The 26,625-nt window shown below is 39.5% G+C and overlaps 1 protein-coding gene across 11 annotated transcripts in view; it reads right to left on the bottom strand.

Annotated features, from left to right (window-relative positions):
• The window catches only part of LEPR (leptin receptor), a 42,423-nt gene that overhangs the window by 14,807 nt on the left and 991 nt on the right, over nucleotides 1–26,625 (bottom strand). For 4 of the 11 annotated variants that reach the window (XM_054212773.1, XM_054212783.1, XM_054212784.1 and 1 more), the window contains exons 2-10: nucleotides 22,190–22,248; nucleotides 19,204–19,536; nucleotides 18,164–18,281; nucleotides 10,750–10,955; nucleotides 9,051–9,196; nucleotides 8,222–8,360; nucleotides 5,096–5,392; nucleotides 4,820–4,937; nucleotides 1,691–1,890 (exon numbers count right to left, since the gene is read on the bottom strand). In XM_054212773.1, coding sequence (XP_054068748.1) covers nucleotides 1,691–1,890; nucleotides 4,820–4,937; nucleotides 5,096–5,392; nucleotides 8,222–8,360; nucleotides 9,051–9,196; nucleotides 10,750–10,955; nucleotides 18,164–18,281; nucleotides 19,204–19,536; nucleotides 22,190–22,229 — 1,597 coding nt within the window. In that variant the 5' untranslated portion in view covers nucleotides 22,230–22,248. Of the gene's footprint in view, nucleotides 1–1,690; nucleotides 1,891–4,819; nucleotides 4,938–5,095; nucleotides 5,393–8,221; nucleotides 8,361–9,050; nucleotides 9,197–10,749; nucleotides 10,956–15,332; nucleotides 15,361–18,163; nucleotides 18,282–19,203; nucleotides 19,537–22,189; nucleotides 22,249–23,044; nucleotides 23,399–26,625 lie in introns of those variants that run through there. The other 7 variants (XM_054212774.1, XM_054212776.1, XM_054212775.1 and 4 more) reach the window with 7 other exon arrangements.

Raw genomic sequence — 26,625 nt, 5'->3', positions numbered from 1 at the left:
TATATTGGTGCTAGCATCTGGTACCTCCCCTGGTACAAACTGCAAATGACGTATCCTGGCAGCAATGGGGTGCACCACTGTGGAAAGCAGTGGCACACATGGCCCAGAAAGGCAGCTCCTACAAAGGATGATGACAGACATTATGCAATGATTAATGGAAATACTACGTTACATTTTTATTGTACTAATATAAAATTCCACCAAAATTGAGCTTCTTCAGCAGTCTGAACCCTAATGTCATAAAGCCCTGGTTTGTTAACAAAGCAAAGTTAGAATAAGCTTGTTTTGACTAAACAGATGGTGAGTGAGGGGATAACAAAAACAAAAATTGAAATAAGCTTTAAATTTCGGGGTGCTAGAATGGTATGTTTTGTTTTACTATGATACAGAGCACCTTTCATCCAGAGTACGTCAATTCTATTCATTGCTTTTTATTTAAAGCGATGACTTGAATAAACGAGACTTCTAAAGTTCTGCTGGAATTCCTCGCTGGGCAGCATCGTGTAAAGCCACCACCTTTCCCCAAAAGAGCAGAGCCAACTGCGAGCAGAGCTGTGCCCGACACAGACTGACGCTACAGCTGCCATGCTGACAAGGTGCCAGGATCTCTTGGCAAACTGTCTAAGCAGCAGAAGTGCAGGATCCCTACCCGCCATCCCTCCCACCACCCTCCCTTCTGACGCCCAAGGCTCCCAACACTTCTCTGATAATCAGCAAACTTGCTTGTCAAAAAGGCACGAACAGCTCTCTTTGAATTATACAAGAGCAACCTCGAAAAACACAAGGCCACCAAATTAATATTAATAACAGTAATAATAATTCCCACACTCCACTTAGTTATAATGCACTGAACTTTGCTTTTCCTTGCCGGGATATTCATTTTTGCTTACTCTATTTAAACTTTGAAATGCAAAGGATAGTTTGGTTTCATTTATGTTCTCTGTATGCATGCTTCCCCACACACGTAATAGATGTATTTTTATTATGCTGCCTTATTTCATGTAGCACTTCCAAAGTCTAGCTGCCATGTTTTCTCTCTACATATGTTCACATTTGTGTCCAAAAAATACACAGTCCAACAAACGCTGAGTCATAGACCAGATAATAAGATGTGCTTTGCACATTTTGCAGTGTTCGAAAACACACAAACACTCTTCTTGCCTCTTGCTTTTATGCAAATTTAAGTGCTCTGTGTCACAAAAGAAACTTCGCAAAAGCATGAACAGTCACTATGATTTTAAACAAATATATAACTGTGTAAGTAATACGTATAGTGCTATACTGTAATACATAGAGTCCTACACTGTATCAAGTATAAGCTTAACAACTAATCAAAAACTTCAGGAAAATTAGATAACCAAAAACCTTAAAAATGCCTTTTTAAATATAATACTTGCATTTTCCGTAGATGTCTTTGCAAAACATCCGAGAGGTTAAATATGCAAAACTGCATGTTTCATTTTATAAGTATTAGCTGCAGTTACAATGTGCTCCTGTGCCGAGCAAAATGTATGGAAATAACATTTAATCCAATGTCTTTTAGAAGATAATACCGAAACTCTTATGTTGTTACGTTCTTTCCACAATCTAATTTATTTAAAATGCTATGAAGAAGTACTTTACCTACAGCATATAAGGAATGAAATCCAAGGTCACAAGTGAAGAAAGACGTGCACGAATCTTGACCTACCCACATCTGCTGGAACGACACAAGTTGGTGAGGATTCAAGTGTTCCTAGTAAGTGCTTAAACTCTATCCACATGGTATATCCAGATAAAAGAAAAATAGGCTGAAACATGCACTCATAAGAATGATTCTTCTGTAAATGGCATTCCTTCACCTCTGATTTTGGAGAAGTACTTGGAAAGTCAGAACAATAAATTCTGCTCCTTAAAAGAGGAAAAAAAAACATTCAGTTAATACATTGCAACTATAAGCTGCTCATGGCATCAGTAAAATAGATTTCTGAAGGAGATTAAAACAAATGGTGTCACTGGAACCATCTGGCGTTTTCTGGTGGTTGTTTGGGCAGATCTTGAACTTGAGTCTGCACTAAATGGACAAATTACACCATGGCGTTACTCCTCAAAGCTTTGGCTCTTAACCTTAAGAAGCAGGACCATGGAAGGCTCTCCCTAGTGCAAAATGTCTTGATAACACCTTAACAACAGGAAGAAACAGGTACGACAAGAGCAGGCATCTCCAAATACTCATAAATCATGTTACTTGAGTGGTACGTATTAGCAATTAAGACAGCAAGGTAGATGTCCAGCCAAGAATTTCCTCCAGCCAGGAATATGACTTTCAAAATATCAACTGCTGTCCAGGGGAAAGCTGCCACGTGGACCAATGGGACACGTACAGTGAACTCTCCAGGAGATGGAAATCCCATAAAAATATCAGTTCTGGAGGTGGTATTAAAATCCCACATACAGTTAGTATCGCATCTGGCAACAGAAGAGAGGAGACGTGGACTCTGGGTAAAACGGCACTAGACATCTTATGGGTGATGGAAAGTTTTCCAGCTTCTCGTAATTTCTGCTAGGCTTGTGCACAGCTCAGACTTGTGGTGCGAGTAGCCAGATAGGGCACTAGTTATTCAACCGAACCACAAAAGTTACGCTTAGCTGAATCTCTCCTCTTCCTGTCAACATCAAAAATACCGATTAAACTGGTGCCTTGTGCTTTGAAGGTTTAGCTTAGCATTCTCTGTTTTTCCAGCATGATAATTCCTGTGCTGTTTCTGCTGGCAGCGCTGACTCTAGAGGAAGACAAAGTAACAACCCAACCAAAACAAAACACCAACAGCAAAGCTATCACACTGCATTCCTGGAGAGCGTTGGATTTCATCTGTAAAATGTAACTGCATCAGTAACTAAGAAGAATAGCTGCGTGCTCCTGGAAAACCCGACGTGCCTGATGTCAATGCAACACACATAACTTCCAACTTTCATCCTTAAGACTTGTCTATGTCTAAGCAACTCCAATGTATATATGGTGCCTCTTACAATTAAGCTTGGGCAATTAAAAAAAACACGACCATTTCAATTGGTTTCAAGCTTGTAAGCATTCAAGTTCTTTTTGTATTTTTGTTCCCTATATGCAATAGAATGTTATGCAAACGATATGGATGTTTTCAAGACTATAAATTTTTAAACGTCTTATACTTCAACTTTTTGATAGTCACTGCATTCATGTGGTCCCCCATGATTTATTTTTTTAATCTTTTTTATTTTCCTCTTTCAGATCTTTCTATTAACTAACACACACACACAAAAAAAAAGAACAAAAAAGAAAGATCACAATAAATACTAGCATCTGGGAAGCATTTTCAGTCTGTATTAATGTTCACTGCTTGATCTAGCAGGGGTGCTGTAACAAAAGTACAGATTATCACCTCCTATTAGAAAATAAAATTTTTAGCTAAACCTCAACAGTAAAAAAGTGGGAATAAAAACCATGGCAAGAGCAGCATGGTTTTTATTTCAAGCTCCCTGCCCAGCAGCACACTTATTATGTACGTATTTGTGAAGACAGTTGAACCAAAACCTGCCTTAGCAGTCAGCAGGTCACTAATTCTGCCCTAAAAGCCTCCATTTGAAATCTCAAGCATTCCAGTTATTACTTTAGTCCACAAAATCCTAAGAAATATTCACCTGGGTACAACAATAGTTCAAAACTTCAGTCCACCTCCAAGAGAGAAGACAGTCCAGCTCTCCAAAGAGGATTAAGGCCTCAGGGCTGATTTAAGCTTCTTTGCCAAAACTTTCACATATCCAGTCCAGCAGAGCAGCAAAACTAAAGGTTTTTTCTCAGGAAGGGTTGTCTGTCTGTCTGTCTGTCTATCTAGTTTATATAAAGAATAACACGCTTCGAGGAAACTCTCAAGCTCAATACATTTGTAACTCAAATGGGTTTTTTAGCTTCATACTTAAACAATACTATCACAAGCAATATTTGTGCACATGAATGAAGACACGGATGATCATATCACTGATTTAATAATCAGTTTTGTATTTCACAAACAATGATGTGTTTGCCCCACACCACACCCCAGTTCTCCTGCTCTGTCCAAAAGACAGACAAAATTAAACCAACTATCTGAAAACAAGCTAGGCCAAAACACCTGTCCAAACCCAAGAAAACTACAAATTGCTTTAGACACCAAAGATGCTACCTTCGTAAGCAAGGTTTTTTCCATCTGGAATGAATTAAATTCCATCCCTGTATTTTTATCTACTGTTTGTATATATAAAAAAAGATACAGAATTATAGAAAAATCAAAGACTGAATGGAGACCTAAAGAGGTCTCAAGTCCTACCTCCCATTCAAAGTAGGGTTAAATTCAAAGTCAGATGAAGTTGCCCAGGGTCCTGCCCAGTCGAGATCTGAAAGCCTCCAAGGACAGAAATTCTACAGCCTCTCTGGGCCACTGCTCCAGTGCTCAGTCACTCTCACTGTGAATGCTTTTTTTCCCTTATTTCCTTACAATTTGTAGATACGAGCAACTAGAAGAATAAGTTTTATAACTGATACAGGCAAACACACCTAGTTTAAGAAAACTGGCTTCCAAATTGCACCTACATGTTTTATAAATGCTGAAAAACGGGGAAATAGAATCCCTGTTACACACTCAGGTATCTATGGTCCCCTTTCTGCATGCATATTTAATACCCCTAGAGTTCCAATTGGGAAAAAATCCAGCTTACAGAAACTGAGCATATTTTATAATTACATCTCTTCGGAATTCTTTGCTGTAATAGTATTTCCAGAGCAATGCTTTCCAAACAGGAAGAGTGCATTAAAAGTTCTACATACCTGTAGTATCTTAACTGCAAGGAACTCCCCAGAAGCAATGTGTTTGGGTTTGCAGACCATCTGCAAGTCATTTTAGTTAAGTACCCATCCGTTTCACATGTGATATTAGTATTCACATCTAATTAAAACACATTGAAAGTTTATTAATAAAGATATGATTGTTTATACAAAAACATGCATTACAAGTCATAACTGCTCAATAAAAGCCAGCTGGAGTTTAAAATGGAAATATTCTGACCTTACAAAATTATAATTTAAAATCGTCTGGAATCTTACCTACTACATATAATTCAGCGTATCTATGATGACATTCCCTATTTTGATGACAACAGTATAATGCGTTATAGAAGAAACTTCCTCTAGGTTTTGTTGCTTTCAAGTTGAAAAGAGTAACTTTGCTTACGCGATCATTCACAAGCGTATACTGACTTTCTGGGATTTCTTCTGCTAAATTCAACCACCAAACAATCTTCTTGGACACTACAATCTTGGTTTTGTTTTTATAGATGCAATGAAAGGAAACGTTAGAACCAACACTGGTCAGTATCTTAGGAGGGAAGTACAGAACTTCAGCTATACAGAAGGGAAAACAAAGGAAAAATATATCAATTGATATTAGAATCTCATCAAAAAAACATAAAAGCATACGTCAACGGAAAAATATTATCATCATCATCATCATCCAGTTGTATTTCTAAGTTTCCTACTTCTTAATTCCTAACTATAGGGGAGAGGGGCAGAAACGAGCCTTTGACTGTTTCCCTTCATAACTGATATTTGTAAATTCTGATTAAAATAATCTTTAATATCTCCCAGCAAACAGGGATTAAATAAGCAGAAAATCACTGGAGGGTACAAAGAAAGCAATACACAGCAGCACAAGGGAAACAGGGAATCATACACGCTCCTGTAAATTAAATCTTGGGAAACTAATTAACACTGCTGCTTTCTACTCAGCCCACTTTTTTTAAGGTATCAGGTCAGCTTATTTAAATACTGCAACAAGCACTTGCAACTTAGAAAGGGTCAGCTTCTGTAACTTGTCTCACAAACATATACACCACAGATTTTAAAATCGTAAAATTGTCCTCAGGTGAAAGTGAGAGAAAATCCAAGTAAGAGAAGAACTATGTTAGGGTTTGTAAAAACAAAATAATAAAAATCTAACTCTTTGAACCCTGCAAGGACGTTGAAATCATATACTACTCTAATAATGGAACATAGATTTTGAGAGAATTGCTATTCAGAACTGGAGGAGAAGGGACTGAAAAAAAAAAATAAATAAATAAAATAATCAAGCTTTCCAGTAGTTACTAATCCTGCTCCTATTAAAGTCAGCAGGAGACTAATGTCTCAAAAACTTGTTTTACAATCTCAGCAGTGTAGCTAATACCAAACAGTAGCAGTGATACAGTAATTAATTCACCTAGGCATAAAGACACTGAATTTGCAAAGCATGTAAACACGCTCTGCCTCAATCAGTCAGGTACTTAGGGAAGCTACACGTGTTGTACACCTGCTGAAAAGGAACAGCTGTCCAAAGACCAACCCAAAGCCAGCATGAAAATCCTTAAAAGGCCAGGTTTGCTTTCCATAGTTGAGGAACCATGTCAGATATTTTTAGGATTTTTCCAAACTACAGGCCTTCTCAGATAGTAGAGCAGACTCACAATATTGTCACTGTCAAAGACTTTCATGTTAAATATAAATCAGAACATGACACTAGTCAGCTGTACAAAAACATAACTGCCTGATTTCAGCATTTACTCTCACGCTGTTAACGTGCCTCCATGAATGCGAGGCGGTGCTCCTGCATCTGCTGTGGTGCTGCTCCCAGCTGTGCCGCACACTCCACTCTGCCTCCACTGGCTCATCCTAACACTGGCCCTTCGGAGCACATGCCAATTTGAGCTTCCTGCAGTGAAGAAATTAATCCCTCTGTGCTGCTCTCAGGTTTGTCACAACGGGATTAGTTTGCTGATGAGATGTATCTTTAATACAATTACACATCCCATAACAGGATTAATAAAAAATAATCTAACAGTATCTACTCTACCTCTTTTACATCCGTATTTCTCAATACATTCATAAACCGTGTCTGAAAATATCAGTATATGCATATGCGAGCGAGAAAACGTGTATTTACCCCCCCAAAATTCTCAAAGCTATATAGCTATATGCACACATACTTTTTAAAAAAAAAATTATCTATAGATAGATATGAATCCAAAAGAGTAAGGGCCAGTTAGAACTCTAGTCATTTAAACAGGCATCCTGTGTTTCACGCTTGATCGCCACAAGGGTCTGGGTATTTTCAGCTTTCTTGGAAGAGAGCTCCTTCTGCAAAGTTAAGTTATTTCCTTGGTACTTAATTTAAACACATACACTACACTCTTTAGCATACAGTATGCAGGCGTACACATAAGCGCCTAGGTAAAGCACTAGTACTGTCATGTAATAGTTCAGAGGATACCTGTGACAACACAGACCAAAACATTTCCAGCTAATCATAAGCAGAGCACGGAAAAATACGATGCAAAAAATCCTGAAATCTTTAGGCTGACCCAAAACAGTTCAATCTGCAAAGCAAATCAGCAATCCTGATAACTGACCAAGGAATTGCCCAACAATATTTCTTTCCCTTCGTATATACTCTGACTGTGAATAAAGAGCTGTTACGACCTGTCATTTTAGCAGGATGTTGATATAAGGGAACGCATTAAATCCTAAGAGCCCTTTACTCATTCTAGGAGAGCTCTTACCGCGTGCAACATGTCAGGAACTTACCCTATTTGGGCAGCAAATTGATTACAATATATAAGATTATATGCTTAACACTAAAGCCACATGCATTGAAACTGACTGACTGGGGCTATTATGCAGATGGGGGCTCAGCATTACAAACCGAGATGAATGATGTTAAATCTACAAACCCAAAACTGTGTTCTGCGCTTTTAGTTCAGCTACAAAGCCTCATACTAAACTAGAAGTTAGAGAAAGCGTTAGGAGAAAAATCTTGTACTGAGTAGAGGTTAAATGCTGCCAACCATCTTTTGAAATGGAAAAACTCTTAGAAAAAGAGCTTTTTCTGCGCGTGAACAGGTGGTTGGTGAGCAAGCAGCAGGGCCAGACAAGGAGGTGTCACGGAGGTGACTGTGCAGGACTCTCTGAATGCAAGTCTTGTATAAAGGAAGGAGCAGAATCTCAGGCAAAGCCATGCAGAAAGAGAAGCAGAAGGGGAAAGAACTTCCACAGGATTTTTCAGCCCAACCCATGCATACTGGATAACACCCCTGGATAACACACACTCTCAACTACTCATTCCACAAACCAAACCAAACTGGGAAATCTGTTCTATTCCAAAGACTACTTTCTGCACATAAGTGACTGCACATGACCTACCTCCCAAGTTATATGGTGTGCTCCAGTCACTCCAGAACCCTGGACCATGATGATTCCTGCACCGCACTTGAACTAAGTGTGAAGAATCAAGTAGCGTGTTGTCTATGGCCAGTGAGGTTTCTAGAGCAACTTGAACCATCTGTGGGATTTATCAGAAGCCATTATTTTGTTGTATAATGAAACAGGAAAAAGAAAGAGACAGAGGGAACCAAAACAAATAGTCTACAATGTAGTTTTTAGGTAAACAAAAGCTTTCTTCTTTAAATTTACTGTAAATATGAACATGGTAGAGGTTGCATACCTCTGTGGAAAACATGTTATTTCATTCTAGACTGCTAATTAACTGCTTTTTATTCTAGAGCCAGTTGCATGGTAGCAACAGAAAAAGCAATTCACTAATAAAAGCTATAAATATTAAACATATACGCATGTATCATGGAATTTGGGATTTGCTGAGGGTAGAGAGCTTTGCCTTTAGACTTCACAGAACCTAGCATTTCATCCAAAAAGAAAGATGCGAGGTTTTTTTGTAAGACCTAACAGGAGACGTGTCTTTCATCAATGTGTAATGGCTCTCCCAGTGTAACAGATGTACAGTCCAGCTTGCCAGCTTAACCACACTCTGTTGATGTCTACCAGGGTCTACTGGACACACCAGCTCAGGAGAAACCAGTGTGCCATGCCCAGCTCCACCAGACCAGCCACGTTGCTCAGCCCATCAGCACCACTGCCTAAGGAGAAGGAGGGTGGTAAGAAACCCTGGGCTCTGGAAGGGACCCATCGACATGCATTGCTCCATTGTAAAACAAAGCGAGCAGAGTTGACTCACCTGCCAACCGTTTTGACCTGAACTTGCAGAGATCTTCACTTCATACTGGAGTGGGTATGGCATCAGCACAGGGTCGGACCAGCAGATCTTCAGTTGACCTTTCCCTGTCATTTCTAGATGCAGGTTCAAAGGAGGTTCAGGCTTTACTGCAGACAAATTAATTAACAAGGTTACCACTAACCTTATTGCCTGTAACTGCTGGTGGTAATGGGTTCTTACTGATTCAGAAGTCTCTTTCACACCTTTCCTTTCAACTTTAAACATTAAAAGACGTTGTGTAATATCACCGGAAAAGTGCACCCTGGCAGTGTTATATAGTTAGTTACCAGAACATGCTGTTTGACCTAACGTTTGCCTTAAGACTACATGAATTTCTTGACTTGGTCCATGATTCTCCCCACTAACCAAGCACTAACTTACCTGTTTTGCTGAAAAGAGGAGAGAGGGATGGGAGTGCTGAGCGGAGCAATTAGCTCAGCTCCTCAAGAGATAGGCGATAATGTCCTCATATTGTACATAATTTCTATATATGCCCATCCCTTCCACAGTGATTATGGCTATGAAAGAAGGTCTCCAGGAGAGCTACATTAGGGCAAAGTAATAATGGAGGGTTTCAGAACTTTCCCACAAGGATGAAGAGAACTCTCTGGAGAGGGAAATGGATGGGCAATTTAGAATGATACACCCACTCTTCCTCGGAAAATAGCATAGCTTTTAAAACACAAGTCAGTAACTTCTACATTACGCTTTCGTCACTCTCACAATACAAGTTATGTCTGTTCTTCTGATGCTACCTGTTCTACTGATACCATCTATAAGCGAGTACAACTCTATATTTCACAAGTATTCACAGCTTTACTTTCAAAATAATTTTTAATTGAGCTAAATCTTGGCAGAACGTATACTAATATTATGCATATTTAAAATATACTTCACTAAGCAGAACAAACTAATTATGTCATTTTAAACACTGGCAGCAGCTCTGAATTTTTAATTTTTTCCTGTAGCATAATTTAAAAGCAGCATGATGAAAAATGCAACCTCTCATCTTCAGAACTAGCCCACCCAGAGACTTTTAACTTATTCTGCCTGCAAAGCACATCAGTTAGGAAGAAATTTATAAAACCTCTATTTTTTTCCCCACGGCTGACAGAGTCCCCGCCTTTTTGAAATTTGCCAAGATCTGCAATAACTCTGCATATTGGATAGCACCACATATCAAATTCATAATGTCAGTATTGCTTTAACTTGATTTACAGAGGAATGTTTTCCAACTTGGAAAAAGCTGGTATTATATGTGTAAGGAGGCAAGCATCAGGGCAACAGAGCTGCTTGAGAAAAGAGGTGCTTTTATTTGCTAGGTAACTTTAGGAACAGCTTTTTCCCCCCTCGCTTTTTAATTTGAGTCCTCAGCAACACAGACAGGTAAGCGCCAGCACTGCCCCAGACTCAGGCACAGAGAGGTCCTGATTAGAAATGAAAGCTCAAGTACGTTGACAGCCTGGCCTTTGCTCAGTATGGTTTTGTACTAGGGCCCAGACAGGCATTAGGCAGCTAAGAAACATGTACAGCACCACCCTGTGCAAGTGAGACAGCACCAGGAAGCCTTTTCCTGTTCTGTCTGTGTCCTCCTTCTCCAGAAGAGACATCCTGCTGCTGTTCTCCATTAAAAAAGCTTTAAAATATACTTCATATTTACCTATGTCTATGGGCTTGACTGACATCAAAGGTGACCACAGAGGTGTTACGCCAATCATCATCTTCATCCACATAATGTAAGTGTAGTTGAGTCTCGGAGAAGGCAGCCAGCACTCACACTCGTCATACTCCCTACAGTCACACTGAGCAACCATGACAGTCCCCTTTAGAGAGCTTGTAGATACATCTCCCAGTGACAGCTCTGATCTACATGGGAAAAAACAAACCATAAAGCAAAACAAACCAGTATTTCTTTCTATACGCTATCTCAATTGAGGAGGTTTATCCATCTGGCTAAGGTTTATTTACAACAAAATAAAAAAAAAAGTAATGCAAAAAGTCAAAAAGGCAGTAATTGTAACCAATTGCTTTTACTTTGCTGCTTCTCTCTTTTTAAATGCTTTCCAAGTCAAGTAGTTAAGATGATTTCATGAAAAGTATTCCTAAGGCTTGACTTTAAAACAAAAGTTTTACAATACTAGATTCACGTGTAGTTTACTCAGACTAGTTCCTGATTCCTGCTGGTAATTATTACTAGATACTTCTCAGGCACACAAAGTTAGTCTACCTTACAGTGGACTAATTGGCAACTCTCTGTCACCCCAGTGGAGATTATGTTCTAATTCCTATTCATGAGGCACTGAAATATAAACTAAACAATTTAACATTCCTTCCAGCTTCTGCTACAATTAAGTATTACAAGTAATATAATAATCACAATAACTATTCAAGTGAAAAACAAGTTTTGGAATAACAAAAGGCTAAAGAACTCCACCATTCCGAACACGTTTTAGTAGTCATTTAGAAGAACCTACAGTATTTGGAAAAAAAAAAAATAGACACCTGCATCCTCCAAAAATCTTAACATTGTACAGTTAATTCCAAGATAAGGCTTTGATTATTTTCATGCACAGCATGTTTGCCTACTAGATAGTCTGGTGTTTCCTAGGAAAGCAAATTATTTACTCACATGCATTACTATTGTCTTGGACAGGCTCACGGAAAGGATTTAGTAAGTAACTTACCACATTTTGCTTTTATTGCTTCTCGGAGTAAAGCTCATGGGACTATTTTTGATTGAACATTCAGATTTAGTTTCAAGGGGGTTTTTGCCTTTTTTCTTTTTATTTTTTTCTATTAACACTCCTTCCTTGAGAGTTTAACACACACAGTTTTTGATTACATAATCCAATGCAAAAATTGTATGGTCTAAGGTAAACTTTTGAAGTTTTAAACAACTAATAGCTGCATGGGCATAATATGTGTTTCATAAACAGTTTAATCAGATTTTCTAATAGTACGATTTCAATACATTTTAAATGAAATAAATGACAAAGTAGCATATACTGATAGAAGCAGTCAGGCATTATGTCTCCTGAAGGTAGCAAATGTTTTATTGGATACAAAAAGAACATACACACTCATACTGAAATATGGGCCATCACATTTGGTTTCTATCTCTAAAACACATACAATTTTCCTTGGGTCAACCTCAAAAAGCAGCATGAAGATGACCCATACTACTTCCCATGTACACATTAGTACACAGATGCTTTTCAAGTATGTTTTACAGGCATTTCTAGAGCAATCCTCGTGTGTACGATTACTTTTATACTTGTTTTCAATCTCCATTGACACCAGTCAAACTATTATTGATTTATGAAATAAATACCACACAAGCGGGCACAAAGCTGCTTCTATTCTGAGAGCAACCAGCAGTTCCCAGAGTATTCTTCATTCTCACTTCTATTCCACAGATATTCTTTAGGCTCTTTCAAACACAAATAGATGTTTATGGTGTACTGCAGGTATTCACTGACACAGGCCTTCTTAAGGTACTGAACTGAATAGTGTGAATACTTTGTGGCCAAACTTCTCACAGCAGCAAAGCCAAGATAAATCCTGACAGTTAAGCCATCCTGGATTCTTTCCTGCTTTTGACATTTTATCCTTACCAAAAAAAGATTATGTTTTGAATTGTTCTGAAGTCATTTTGGAATTATTTCTGTATAGTAAGGGTTTTGTTTTACTAATTCAGAGAACGCAATTGAAGTTAATAGAATAAGAACCTTTCTGTAAAGGTTTTAAATAGTTTTGTAATTGGTGTGATTCATTGTAATACTTGAATTCCGGGAGGGCAGAGAACTCTACACTAGAGGAGGGGAACAGACAAGATTTTCTGCTTTTTTTTTGGTTTTAGTCAATTTGGTATCTAGTACATATAATTGACTGTAGAGCACAGGGGGAATGGGCATGATTCACTGATCCCGTTACCATAATCTGCCCAACTTAAAAAAGAAAAGGTCAAAAACTGAGGAGTGGTTGGGAGCAACCAAAGGGCTGATGAATTATGGGGAAAAGCGTGTGTGAATCATGCTGTCTGGGACTGCAAGGGAACCCACGATGTACACACATGGATCTGCCTGAATCAGGTCCCCACTCCCCTCATTGTTCGCTCATCAACACACACTTATTGAGCATCCACCTTGTTTTTAGGATACTCTTAGAAGCTGGTAACACAAGGATTTTCAATAACACCAAGTCTTCATAGCATCTGTACTCTGCAGGAATGACCCCGTAAGCCATGCAGGTTCATATGAATATGTAGTTTACATTTATTGGTGATGCAGTCAGTCCATACTGACATTCCTAAAATAATTTTTACCAGGACTCACAGACTTTAGGACACGAGAATTATGGAACCTTATGCTAATAGTATCTGGCATCAGTACACAGGATACAGCTTTTAAATTACTTGGAATATTTTTGTTTTTATAGTTGTGGCTTCCCTCCTTTTCCTGAATTTCCTTTCAAAGACTTTGCAGAATTTTCTTTTAAGTTTTTCTGCCTCCTATTGTTGCTCACAGATTTTATTAGTCTCAAAAAACCCACAATCAATGCCTAAGAATGCAGTCTTTTCATCAAACCGCGTCTTTAATCTAATCTACCTGGAAAGCAGTTACCACCACGCCCCCCATCTTTCTCCTAATCATTCCTAATAACTGTTTCAATTTTTAACTAAGCTTGTTTGAACCCAGAAGACCACCTGTGTACAGGAGGAAAAAATGCTAACAAGCTCCTACCCATCTTGTGTTGTGCCAGTATTGGGTTTCAAAGGCCACTTATTCGGGAGTAAATGGGCATGGGTTGTTATTGCTCCCTGCTCCCACCGCACAAATCTTTCTGTTTCTTTACTGTATAATATGCTGTGTGTAGGAATGCAAGTGTACCTGCAGGAAAACCCTGCGGCTCCATGCCAGGCAGGTCACCAACCCCTTGTGACAGAGAATTACCAGTATCTCACTTGGATGCTGTGGGCTTCTTTTTACAGCTCACTACCTCTGCAGGCAACAAGGGCAAAGCAAGGGGAAAGACCAAGCTATGGTGTCAGATGCCCAGGTCCACTCCTGGAGGAAGATATCCAGAGACTAAGGAACAGGGTAATGAGCTTTGCATTTCCACGAACTGGGACACAGGAAGACACAGAGACTATCTCACAAAACTGAGTTTGGGATAAGACAATAGATCACTGGAGGACATGATCATGAGGGGCCCCCACATCAACTTATTCCAAATTGCCATGCCTGGGCTAAATGTATGAGACCTGATTACAAGAAAAATAACAGAAAGCCAAAGTATTCTGGAGAACTGCGGCAGCCTGGTATTGCGCGAGCAGCCTGTCATCTTCAGTTTGGCTGCAGATGGATCCAGTCACAGAATTACCACTCTTCCTGGACTGTAGATACTGACTCTAGAGGAGCTTAGATTTATAAAGCCCTCACAAGTCAGAAGATGTCAGTGCCTTCACTCAGTAGAATAAAAGGAGAAATTTTGGGTAAACTTAAAACAAAGCAAAGGGCTATTAAAACCTGGAGTTTTACATCAGAACTGCAGCACACTGAGAGAAGCTATAAATCCTGCTTCAAAAAGCACTTTACATCATGCAACAGCGATCAGATCTAAGCCAGATCCAAATTTGGGGCGGGGGGTGGAGGGCGCGGAGGAAAGACAGAGGGCTTATAAAATATATACTATGTCCCCATTTGGTTTTATAGTCCTGGCTGCTGGAATTGGAGAGATTTGTCTTGGCGCAGAGAGGTAAGCAAAGACCAGCTTGGTACTAAGCAGATGAACTTCTGTGAGCGGATTACTGGAGCCCACCTCTGAGATTCACCAGAAAACTGGTGAACTGGACTTAAGTTTTAATGGCTGGCAGAGAAGGGAGGGACAATGCCTAAAGGCAACATGACTTCAAGCTGGAAACATGGGGCTAAAGCATAAGACACTGCAGAAGAGGAAAAAAAAAATAATAAATACTGCATGCCCTGAACCACAGAGGTAATTAACATTGCAAGAAGGGCACATGTCCAAGGCTTGCTTTTCTTTTCCACCCCAAACACTGCACTTTTCAGTTGCACGCAGATAGTTCTTTTAGTCAACACCTCAAGTAACACCTCCTAAATGTTTTGTACTTTGGAGCACAATTCAACCATACTTCAGAATGTGTTGTTACTTATGCTAAATTAATCTCCGGCCCCGTGGTGAACTGTTAGACTTTAAATTAGACACTGCAGCATGTCTTACCTGAAGTTCAATCAATTTCTTGCAATTGGAACACCTAACTGGAAACAAAATGTCAAAATTGTTTCAGGAAGAAATACATTAACTTCTACAATTCCTCTAAATTCAGGAAAGGTACATCACCACATTTCAGTAGTTATGTTGAGGCATATCAGAAATAAGGTTGCCATTGTAACTCTGCTTCCAGTATTTCTCCATACTGCGTTTGTGCAAGTGCTACCTTTATTAGGAATTGACAGGAGCAAAGCTCTCTCGGGTCCTAAGGACTTTCAATAATTATATCTCAATGAATTTGATATGTAGTAGCTCTAGGACAATGCTTATTTGAACAAGCTGCCCCGTTAAACTGCAGAACATCTGATGGCTGCCTAGCTCATGAAAGGGTAAGTCTCTAATGAAAGGTTAATGATCTCCACCTGAAGAAGGCTCAATGTATAACTGATGCATTTGACTAAGCCACAAGTCTTGAGGCAAACTGCACGATTTATCCTTAAAAACATGTGAGCATAGGCCCAGAACTAAAGGAGAGCCTCACAGGTGCTTCAAATAGGTGAAAAATATGAGTACAGCCTATACATCACCATCTGCTGAAAGGGCAAATTATAATCAGTGCTCAAAATTAAACTGGGAGCATTCATCTGTGTCACTACAAAGGGATCCCTAAGGCTAAGTGATTTCAGTTAATGTAATTAACCATCAGGGTATACAGCATTCCTAGAATACATACAACTGGAAACATCATTCACTTTTGGTAGACAATTAACCTAATTTGTCTAATTAAGTTTCAGAATAATCTTTCTCCTCCCAAAGAAGTGCTGCTAGGGAAGGTAAAAGCCCTATCACTACCCTTGCTTGAGCCTCTTACAGAATACTGTCATAGCACTGTTTTGGAAAGAACATTTTCTATTCAAAGTAACTTGATATCGTTTACAAGCAGGCAAACTGTGGATGTGTAAAATAAGAGGATACTTCTTTAATGCTGAAAAAATTAAAAGCTGTAGAGGACCCAGGCTTTTTTCTTGTAGATTCTTCTAGGTCATTATTTTTGTACATTGCCTGTCCTATATGTGAGAATTCTGGCTTGATCTCCAGACTCCCTAGGAGTAACACATGCCAGGAATGCATATTTTTAAAACTGGGAATGTTTTCAAGGTATTTTGGCTCATGTGAATAAAATGTTAAGGTATCAGCAAGCCAACAGGGAAAGCTGTCACCTTACCAAAATCTGAAATGCTTTTCTAGCTGTTCCCCCAGCACAGGGAACCTAAAAGAAAAATATTAATATGAAATCTGGGGAGTGAAACAAGTTCTCCAATGTCAGGGACTGCACTGCATCTTGCCTTTGCAGCAAGAAGTAATCAAACATAGAAATGCCACAAGGATTCCAGTGAGTCCATAGGGCCTGCTCTCATAAACTGCATGACACTTACTGAATTCCCTTCATAATACAAAGAACCTCTTCATCCCAGCTGGGACTCAAATCTGTTGTTCCACGGATGTTAGGCATACCAAAAAAAAAAAATTCAGTACAGAGATTATTACACTAGGATTACTGGCAAAGATTTTTCTTTCGCAGTTGAGACTGGATGGAACAGAGGCAAAGTCAGATCTATTTCTCCCACAAACACATATATAATGGTATTTCAGAAATCAAAGCAATGAGGAACACTGGAAACTGGAACCCACTCAAAATCTGATTTCATCTTTAATCATAGAACGGTTAGAACTGGAAGGGACCTTAAAGATTATCTAGTTTCAACCCCCCTGCCCTGGGCAGGGACACCTCCCACCAGCCCAGGTTGCTCCAAGCCCCAGCCAACCTGGCCTTGAACCCCTCCAGGGATGGGGCAGCCACAGCTTCTCTGGGCAACCTGGGCCAGGGGCTCACCGCCCTCACAGCCAACAATTTCTGCCTCACATCTCATCTCAGTCTCCCCTCGTCCAGTTTAAAGCCATTGCCCCTCATCCCATCACTACATGCCCTTGTAAAAAGTCCCTCCCCAGCATTCCTGGAGCGCCTCTAGGACTGGAAGGGGCTCTGAGGTCTAAGGTCTGTGCACCTTCTGGTTTCTCAGATGGTCTCAAACCTGATCTTCTCCTACAGTGGGAGGTACGTCATTCTCCCAGTCCCTGCCTTTGCCTTCTGCAACTTGGATGGTGTGGCTAGAGCACTTGCCAGTGAAGACTGAGGCAAAAAAGTTGTTGAGTACCTCAGCCTTTTCCATATCCCGGGTAAAAAGGTCTCCTGTTTCCTTCTGGAGAGGTCCCACATTTTTCCTAGTCTTCCTTTTAGCACTGATGTTTAAAGTATTATATCAACTAAACAACCATATTTATTACTAGTCGATACACTTGCTTTCTACCCTGACTACAGAGATAATTTGTGGCAAGCCATATCTGGCTTTTTAAGTAAAGTCATCACCTGTAAATTCAGCTAATTAGACTATTTATGCTTAGCCTGTTTCCTAAGGAAATATGGTGAAAAGCATAAGAAAGACAGAACCAAGATCACAGCTTTAAAATTACACAATTTTAACAGCAAAGATATTTTAGCAAGTCAGCATTTGTTTCATTAAAGCATTTTAAGAAACATGGAAAGGACGGAGAAGGGCGACCCTCCATTCCAACCATTTCTCATTCAAAGACAGAAAGGTAAACTTTCCATACTATCTGAGATTACTTTTAGATAGGACAAAGTTACATAAAATATCATCTGCTTGCAAAGCTAATGCTACCTCTGTGCTGCAAGCTTGAGAAGCCAATGTTGATGTTTTAGAAAATGCTTTCAGATTTCTAATGCTAATAGTGACAAATTTAACAGAGACTGTACTTACACAGCATATAAAAGATTAACCTTCAAGTCGGCTCCCAAGTACAACTTCAAAAACCGCAGGCTACAAACTAACAGGTCCAGCTTGCCTTTAATCCAACATTCAATGTTCCAATTTGAATCTGAACGAAAGAAAGGGATTAAACATTTCTGAACTATATTAAAACAAAAAACCCCAAACCAACTCAAGAGCCAAGGTAAAATTCACTCACAAAGAGAGGACAAGTAACAGACACTCATGAAGGTGAGGCAAGTGTGCAGACGTTTATGGATAATCCTTGCTGAACTGGGCACTAGTATCTGCCCTTTAACACTTCAAAGGCTAAAAACCTAAGTGATATTGCTGCATTCTTATTATTAGAGAAGGAATATATTTTATCTGGCTTTACGGACCAAGGCCACAAGGGGAAGAAAGAAATTAAGCTGCTCCTGCTGGTTGAAGGTTTTGCTACTGTTAACTGGTACAGCCTCTGTGTGGCTGTACCGCATACGCCTTGTGCACACATATGCAGCTCTACTGCATATACAACAGCAACAAATTAGCGTGGCAGTTTTCAACAAAAATTTATTTGTTCCATTGGACAGTTCTTGTAAAATGAAATTCTACTCTACTGAGGTCAATGAGATTCCTGCCACTGATAGCACCATGCCAACAGGCCAGCATGCTGCTCAGAGACTGCTTTAAAGGAAGAGAAAAACAGCCCAGGAAAAAATAATTCAATCTAATCCATGTACAGACATTTGCTAAGGCATCACAATCCAGGCAGAAAAGATGGCACTTTCTCTCCATCTCCTCCACCTGCTGACGGAGTTTAAAGCCCATATCCATAAAAATATTTAAAATATTTCTCATAGTGTCTAAATTCCTTTGAAGATCTGGGCTTATGTCCTTATATGCAGTGCTACACATTTTATTCAGAATTTCCCAAGAAAGACAGCCAACTTTTCCCCCCCCCCCCCCCTTTTAAACTTTGCTATACAATTTCCTTCAGCTTCACTACAGACTTCTGTGAGGAAGGATCTGCCCTTGAATGGAAAACCTACCTATTTCCTGAGAAGCAGAGATACTTATATCTGAAGAAATAAACTTCCTTGCTCGCATGCTTGCTCTGTACAAAGAACAATCAATGTTGTTATCACTCCAAAGGCAACACAGAAAACTTTCTTCATTCATTAGCAAGGGAGGCTTGGTTTCAGATGCTCCATGCTCCCTCCTCAAACCAGACCAACTCTCTACAGCTTCACCAGAGAAAGGCCGCAAAAATGTCTCATTTAGCACCATACAGGGTAACGTAAAGTTCCTGGGAGGAATCTGATGGACCATACAACGGGCAACTGCCATTTGAAGAAAGTCTGCAAATATAAAGGCAAAGGTATCTGAAATAGAAAAAAAAGTTCATATTACTTGACAACAAAAAGGGAGCAGCTGGTGTTATACAGAAACTCATTCATTAGTTAAAAATCAGGCTATTTCCACAGGCTATTTTCTGAGTTGCAGACAAAATTACTAACAACTTCCCCTCTGAACTGGTGTCACAACTGAGAGGTGCCAGCCTTCTCCCCCAGAGTCACTACACCTAACTCTTTGTTTTCTCAACCTCTTGAAAAAGAACAAGGACAAGACTGTAGGGGAAGCATCTCTTTGGGGTAAATTGGCTTATATTAATTCAAAATACAGTGAATCCTAAATCTAAGTCCACACACTGTACAGGTATGAGTCTTATCTCCTCCTGCAGTGCTGGGAGACTTCCAATCGAGCTCTTATAACATGCCTCCATTACTGTAGAAAAAACAATCCCATTGTAAATATAACACATGGTCAGATTGTAACTGCTAAATACCAAAGAACAGTATTACAAGAATACATGACTGGATGTAACCATGCAACCCCAGGGCATTATCTGGGAAATGAGATGTAGGAAAAGAATAATCTTTTCCATCAGACTTAGAGTCTTCAAAATAAAATCACTCTGACCACATTTGCAGCTCTTGTTGGTAAGTCATAGCTTGAATTACACTACCAATGATTTTTGGAAATGATGAGCATGTCAGTTTTGGAAACAGCTTACTGTAAAACACTGCGTGAATTTCAAAGATTAAAGCTCTAGTTACAGAAAGGCATGTGGGTCATTTCTGCACTTTGTGTTCAGCTTTTTGCTCAGTAAGGTCATAAATATTTTAAGCAGTTCATTAGATAGAAATTAATTCATGCTCTATGCCTTGTGATAGCCAAAATAAGAAAAACAGAATTTCTCTATCACTGTTTAATAGCATGTAAGCATAAGCGTAAGCTAAATAATATAAAAAACACAAAATGAAAGCTTTTAAGAAAATGAGGTGCATGCTACCTTAAAAGCAGACACCATGTTACTGTGCAGTGTGTTAAAACGTTTCGTTTTCTCTTCACACAGATTTTGTATTGCCAGACTCCTGAAGGGTTCTGCTCTTTCTTCCGCTCTCATTTAACAGAGTTTGTGCCTCTGTAAATATCAGATTCATTAGGCCTCCTGCCTGCATGTGGAGTTGACCGAACAGACTATTAGTCGTCCATACGTGATTAAAAAAGGACAAATGAATAAGTGAGATGACTGCCTATGAAGCAGGACAGATAACTACCATACTACCCAATTCACAGAGGCAACTGCAGGGTGGGAAGAGATTCCTGCCAGTCATCTATTTTTCTAAAAAACAGACAATCTCATAGGATTAATTAAATAAAAAGTCAAAATGTGTGCATCCACTTACCACTTCTGCAGAAGTGTTTAAAAAATAATAATAATGCACTACAATACAGAACGTTTAGCATAGGATTGCTATAGCCCGTTAATAAACTGCAGCATGCATTCGGAATGTTTTCCTGCTACAGGTGCACCAGTTTGTCTGTGGCACAGACACACAGGAGGCCATCACTGACAGTTCTGTCCCTCAACTAGCGGCTTATTTCATGTCTGGGTTAACAGGGCTACAAAGATGCCAGACACGGTTATTTGGTTATTCGGAATCAGAGAGAGATGGTCACTCAATAGATACACCGACTTTCAGTCATTACAGGCCATGGGATGATGACAAACTGCTCTGAAGCCTAATAAAAACTCCCTGAGGCATCCAAGTTTTCTAATTAAAAGGTACACAATATGTTTAGATTACATAAGGTATTTAAAATAAGAATGTCAACAAACGCAATGTTTGATACTAAGTGGATAAAGGTACATATATAGCAAGGTAAAGAAAGATGTATATGTATATAGAAAAGAGAGATATATACAAAAAGATGTACGTTTATGTAGAAAAGATACAGAAATCTAATGATTTATTCATCTTTTGTGAAAACACAAGATGAAAAAAAATTTTGAAACTAACTTCATTGGATTACAGCATCTGCTTTCTTCCTAAGCATCATCACCAAGAGTCTTTAAATAGTTTTGATTTTAATCAAAAAAATGAAAGGCAAATACCAGCTGCCCCTGAACAGCATACACCAATATTGTTACAGACAATTAAAACTTCCCAATTAGCAAACAAGTTTATTATATCCAACATTTGCAGTTTATTGAGCTCCTTTTTACAGCACTGTGCACACAAAAGCAAGAAGTTTGAGCAGAGCTCAAACTCAATGTGACACCCTGGCTACACCGAACTAAACCGAAACTTTGCAGTTCTGATTTTCCCTTCTGCTTTTGGACCTATTAGGGAAACAAAACAAATTGCCCATGAGCTTCTATCTCACCAAATTTTGACTGGGACATTTATTTGAATACGTCTTGACCCACCACATACTTTCTACTGATACTTCCTGATCTTAAAAGTCAGTTGCAGGGCTTTTTGGGATAAAATACATAAGCACAACCCCAAGAGTGTCAGCGTTTCAATTTCGCACAATGATAACATCAGGTCTTTTCTATATTCTGGTTGCATGTTGTGGTAAGATACTAATCCAGTAACATGACTTGAAACAGCACTGTAAAACAGAAATGGTGATTATTCTTCATTCTGCATAATTTCCAACTGACTTATTTTTTTAGTAACTTACCCAATAGCACAAACATGGTCAGAATGATTTGCCAATACATCTTGCTTTACAGAGCTGATCTGAAAAACATATAGAAAATTAACTGAGAGCTGATTATTATCAGTCTATTATTTCATTAGGGTTTCATTTTGGTGCACTGCAGTTAATTTGATGCTCACACCTTTGTAAGCAGAAAGGAAGAACAAAATCAGAATGTCGTTTGAGGGAAAAAAAGCCATTGCTTACAATATCAGTTAAATATCAATACAGCTCTTCTTTCATCATTAGAGATACATAGTACCTCATTTCTCCAGGCTTTTGCTGATCATTGTTCAGCTTCTGTGTTTGGTCATATGAAAGGCACTACAAATCCAAACAATCAAAATGCCCAAGGGACACTAAATTTTCAAAGTACAGCATACACAAAAACACTCGGGCACCCATTTCAGCAGTGAAGACCTCACTAAACTTTACAGTAATATTTCAATTATGTCATTTCAGGTACTTTGTCCTTCTTTATTTTCATCCCATAGTTATATAAATTCTGTTAAAACCCAAATATAAGCATTTTTATACTATAAAAAAAGCTCAACAGAGGATATCAGAGTAAAGCATCCAGAGTTTGGTTGCCATTGTAGTTAACCTGAGATGAATGATTAGTAAAATTTACAGCTCAAGTCAGACAGAGAATGCTGGGGCAAGAAATAAGATTTAGGGAGTCCCTCTAAAGTATTCTTCAATATTTCAGAGAACAATTTCCTTGAGAACATCTATGTTGCCAAAGGAACTGGCGCCAACACTCTGCAATCCAGTGGCCTTTCAGTTTGGGGGTGCATGTACTGTCCTATAGATACACACAGACTGTACGATACATACAGATTACCGCAGTGGGAGCGTTTCCATACTGGCTACACAGCAGTTGGCTTTGCAGCCTGGAAGGAAAGCATATGTGGACGCAGAAGACCAGAAGGAGAGAAAAAGTGTGATTCCTTCCTGGTTTTTACCACTCCTCAGTGTATAGTCTGAGTACACCCCTGTTGTCTCACCCAGGGCAACACCTCAACAAGCCAGCGCAGAGCGGAGGGTCAGCCCCATGGAGGAACCAGTGGCTGCTAAAAAAAAACCGAAAGAATTTGGTTACAACAACGAAAGCCACCCTCTGCCCAGAGCTATCCCTCCTCTCTCAACAGAGACTTTGATAAGATCACCCAGTGACCCTGACACTCAGGTGATTCAATAGGCATTGCTGTCTACCTGAAGCAGCAGACAACTGACCAGCAAAGGAACAGTATTTCAGTATTCTTGTCCCCCTGCAAGCTCACCCACAAGGAAAGCTCTTGCAAATTTACCTGGGGCTGGAGTCGGAGCCAAGCCATTTCTTCAGCACACACCACCTTCACTTTGGTCTGCAAGATGAGTCAGTCCCATCCGCTTTTCTCCCCCTTCGCCCAGGTTATAATCAGAGTACATTTTAAGCTACATTTTGAGCAATTAAAGAGGAAAGCTCAAAATTTCAAAAGCCGTGCTTCACAACCCCTGCTTCAGAGGAAAATCTGCCTCTCAGCACAGCTGTTAGGAGGCCAACCTTACCTGTACCTCTTCCATTAGTCTGTTTCCTAATAGGTGAGCCATGAAGGCCAGAGGAATTATCTAGCTACAACCTTCTGTTAAGTCTGTCATTTCACAAAGATACATTCGGGGATTATTTCCGAAAGCCTATGATCAAAGTTAACTAGTTTTTTCCCAAGTTTATGACTGAAGAAAAAAAAACTTTTAAAATAATACACTTGACATAAACGTACCCTTTTCATACTATTAAATGTATGGTTTATGGAAAAACAGTCCATGTTCCTCTTTTACAGCTGCAACTGTAAATTTGCTGTTCATAGCTCAACCATTTCTCAGCAAGAAACTGGCAGAGATGACTTCCATATGTTGTACAAGAAAATCAGATGTATATTTCAAAGGCTTTTAAAATCATCGATATGTCATGGAAGTTATTGCAAATGCTTTTAAAGTTCTCATTTCAAAACAATTAAAAAATGTCCACCATCAAGAGTTCTAAATAAGCCATGGAGTCCATCACTTGCTCTCCCATCATAGGCACTGCAAGAAGCAAAAGCTATCACCCAGATATCTTTGTCCTACTGCTCCTAGGTGTTTGAAGAAAAGAACCACTATTTTGGTAACTACACATACTTCATTGTACTATTTCAAAGCAGAACATGAAACACCAATGAAACACCATCCCTCGTTCATTCCTGGAAGTAAGGCGATAAACGGTTAATTGCTTTAACAGCAACTACTGTGTTAGTTTCACCCATGCAATACCTACTGTAGACTGAAAAGAAAGCAACCACAGATCCCCAGAACTGGTATCAGCACTAATTTAACCATAATTAACAATATTTGTGCCAGAAGGCAAAAATACAGTTCAGATCAGCTTGAGACATCTTCTCCTCCTATTCTGTTGCATCTACCTAGGCTTATAACATCATCTAGGTGTTATTTTTCAATTCTGGTTCCAACAACACTCATGAACAAAAAATAGTGCGCTGTACATGATCAAAAAAGCAACATGAGCTACATGTCACCAGCGTTAGCTCCTCTCCTGTTCAAAGTTCAATGTCACTTGTGTAAACTTTACACAGGAATTGGGTAAAAAGATACATCAACAGATAACTCCCAGGACAAGATGAATGTACTACTCGACCAGACAGAACTACCCGATATATTTTCTAGTGAGAATATTGAGCTTGCCAGAATTCCTACCTTCATTGTAAGAAAGAATACAAGTTTTACAAGAACAGTTACAGGGAACAGGAAGTTAAATAAAGGAGAATTATTAAAACTTGTAACTACAGCTCTATCCCAGAGCAAGTAAGTTAACACAGCACAGACAAACGGTTTTACGCTTGGCTGGGAGGTATCTCTACAAATGGAAGGAATCAGGGCCCATTTTAATACATCTGTCTTAAGATACTGCATTCTGAAACCACCAACTTTGCTGCTGCTGCGTACAAGAAATTTTCCAATTCCATACGTAAATAGTATGTTCCTCTCCATGCTAATCACTGTACAAAAAACTTCAGCAAGTAGAGTCCCTGCCTTGACAAAAACATCTGATTAAAAACAAAACACAGCAGATAAGACATGCAAGAAGGACAACAATGAAAGTAAGACCATTTTTCTTTACAGGCCGGCTGAGAAATCATACAATCCGTTGACATATAAGCATGGTAAACATTTTCAGCACAGCCTGAAACAAGCATGGCTGGTGATCCACAAACACCTGCTCACTGGGCACAGAAAACATACTAAATGTTTTCCTTTTCCTTCTGGAGCTGCCTTTTTTTTCTTTTCCAGTTTCTTGTCTTGACAACTTATATTTCTGCATGTCTCCCTTCTGAACTACAAAAAAAAAGGGTTGAAAAGAGGACTGCAGTATGAGGCAGGTCTACCTGTCCAGTTTGAACACCAGTGAACAGAGGGTGGCACTGGTGACTAAGAGTGCCAAGCCTCCACAACCCATCCTGGATGCAGCAGAGTAGCACAACCCTGACACCACTAAACTCAACTGCAAAATTCTCACCAACTTTTACAGGGACAAAGAGACTAGATGAGCAAATGTTGCAAGATCAAAGCCTTACAAATCAGTGGTTTCCAATGAGCAACTTCAAAGCCTACAGAAATTTATAGAAACTCAGTTGCCAGAACCTCCTATTTTTCCTCAAATAATGTACACACACATACAGGGTCTGGAGCTCTTTTTTAATCTTCCTCCCAAAGAAACAGCAACAGCTGCTAGTTAATGGGAAACAGGAACATAATACTCCAAGCACACAAACTGTCCCCGACTTTTGCAAGCACTCCATTACAGCTTTTTTTAAATATTTAAAAGATCTCTATGAAGCATAAAAATATTTTAGTAATAATGCCTACGCACAGCGCCTTCTGGCCTGCTCTTTAAGGGTGCTGAGGGCTTTCCAGTCCTGTTGGTTTTGGCAAGACCAGTGGTTCTCAGTCAGCCCTCCTGGGCATGGAATTTCATTGCATTTGTTTGTCATTTAGTATATTAGTAAACATTATTAATAGAGAGTTCAGGGTAAACGGAACATACAAAATAGCAATGAACGTGACTTGCATTGAATAATTTTGCTTTCGAATACTAAAGCTTTAACCGAGGCAACCCAAGCTGCATGCCTCCCCACACAGTGAGGACGGCGAACCCAGCAGCAGAGCTACCCTTATCTCACCCGTGCGCAGCAGCACAGCCACAAAACCAGGCTCCAAGTCTGCTGGGGGAGCCTCTCCGATGAAACTCAACAGCAAAACGTCTCAACGTTTCTACAGACTGTACAATTCTCCTTGATTGTACTGAAACCACCCCCTCATTTCACGAACGCCCCCGCCGCTCGGACAGGTTCCCTTCACCAGAGGGAAGGCAGGGATCCAGC

Source organism: Rissa tridactyla, chromosome 8 (assembly GCF_028500815.1).
Source record: "Rissa tridactyla isolate bRisTri1 chromosome 8, bRisTri1.patW.cur.20221130, whole genome shotgun sequence".
Lineage (NCBI taxonomy): Eukaryota > Metazoa > Chordata > Aves > Charadriiformes > Laridae > Rissa > Rissa tridactyla.
The sequence above is the reverse complement of the archived record's forward strand: the minus strand, read 5'-3'. Positions and strand labels throughout refer to the sequence as shown.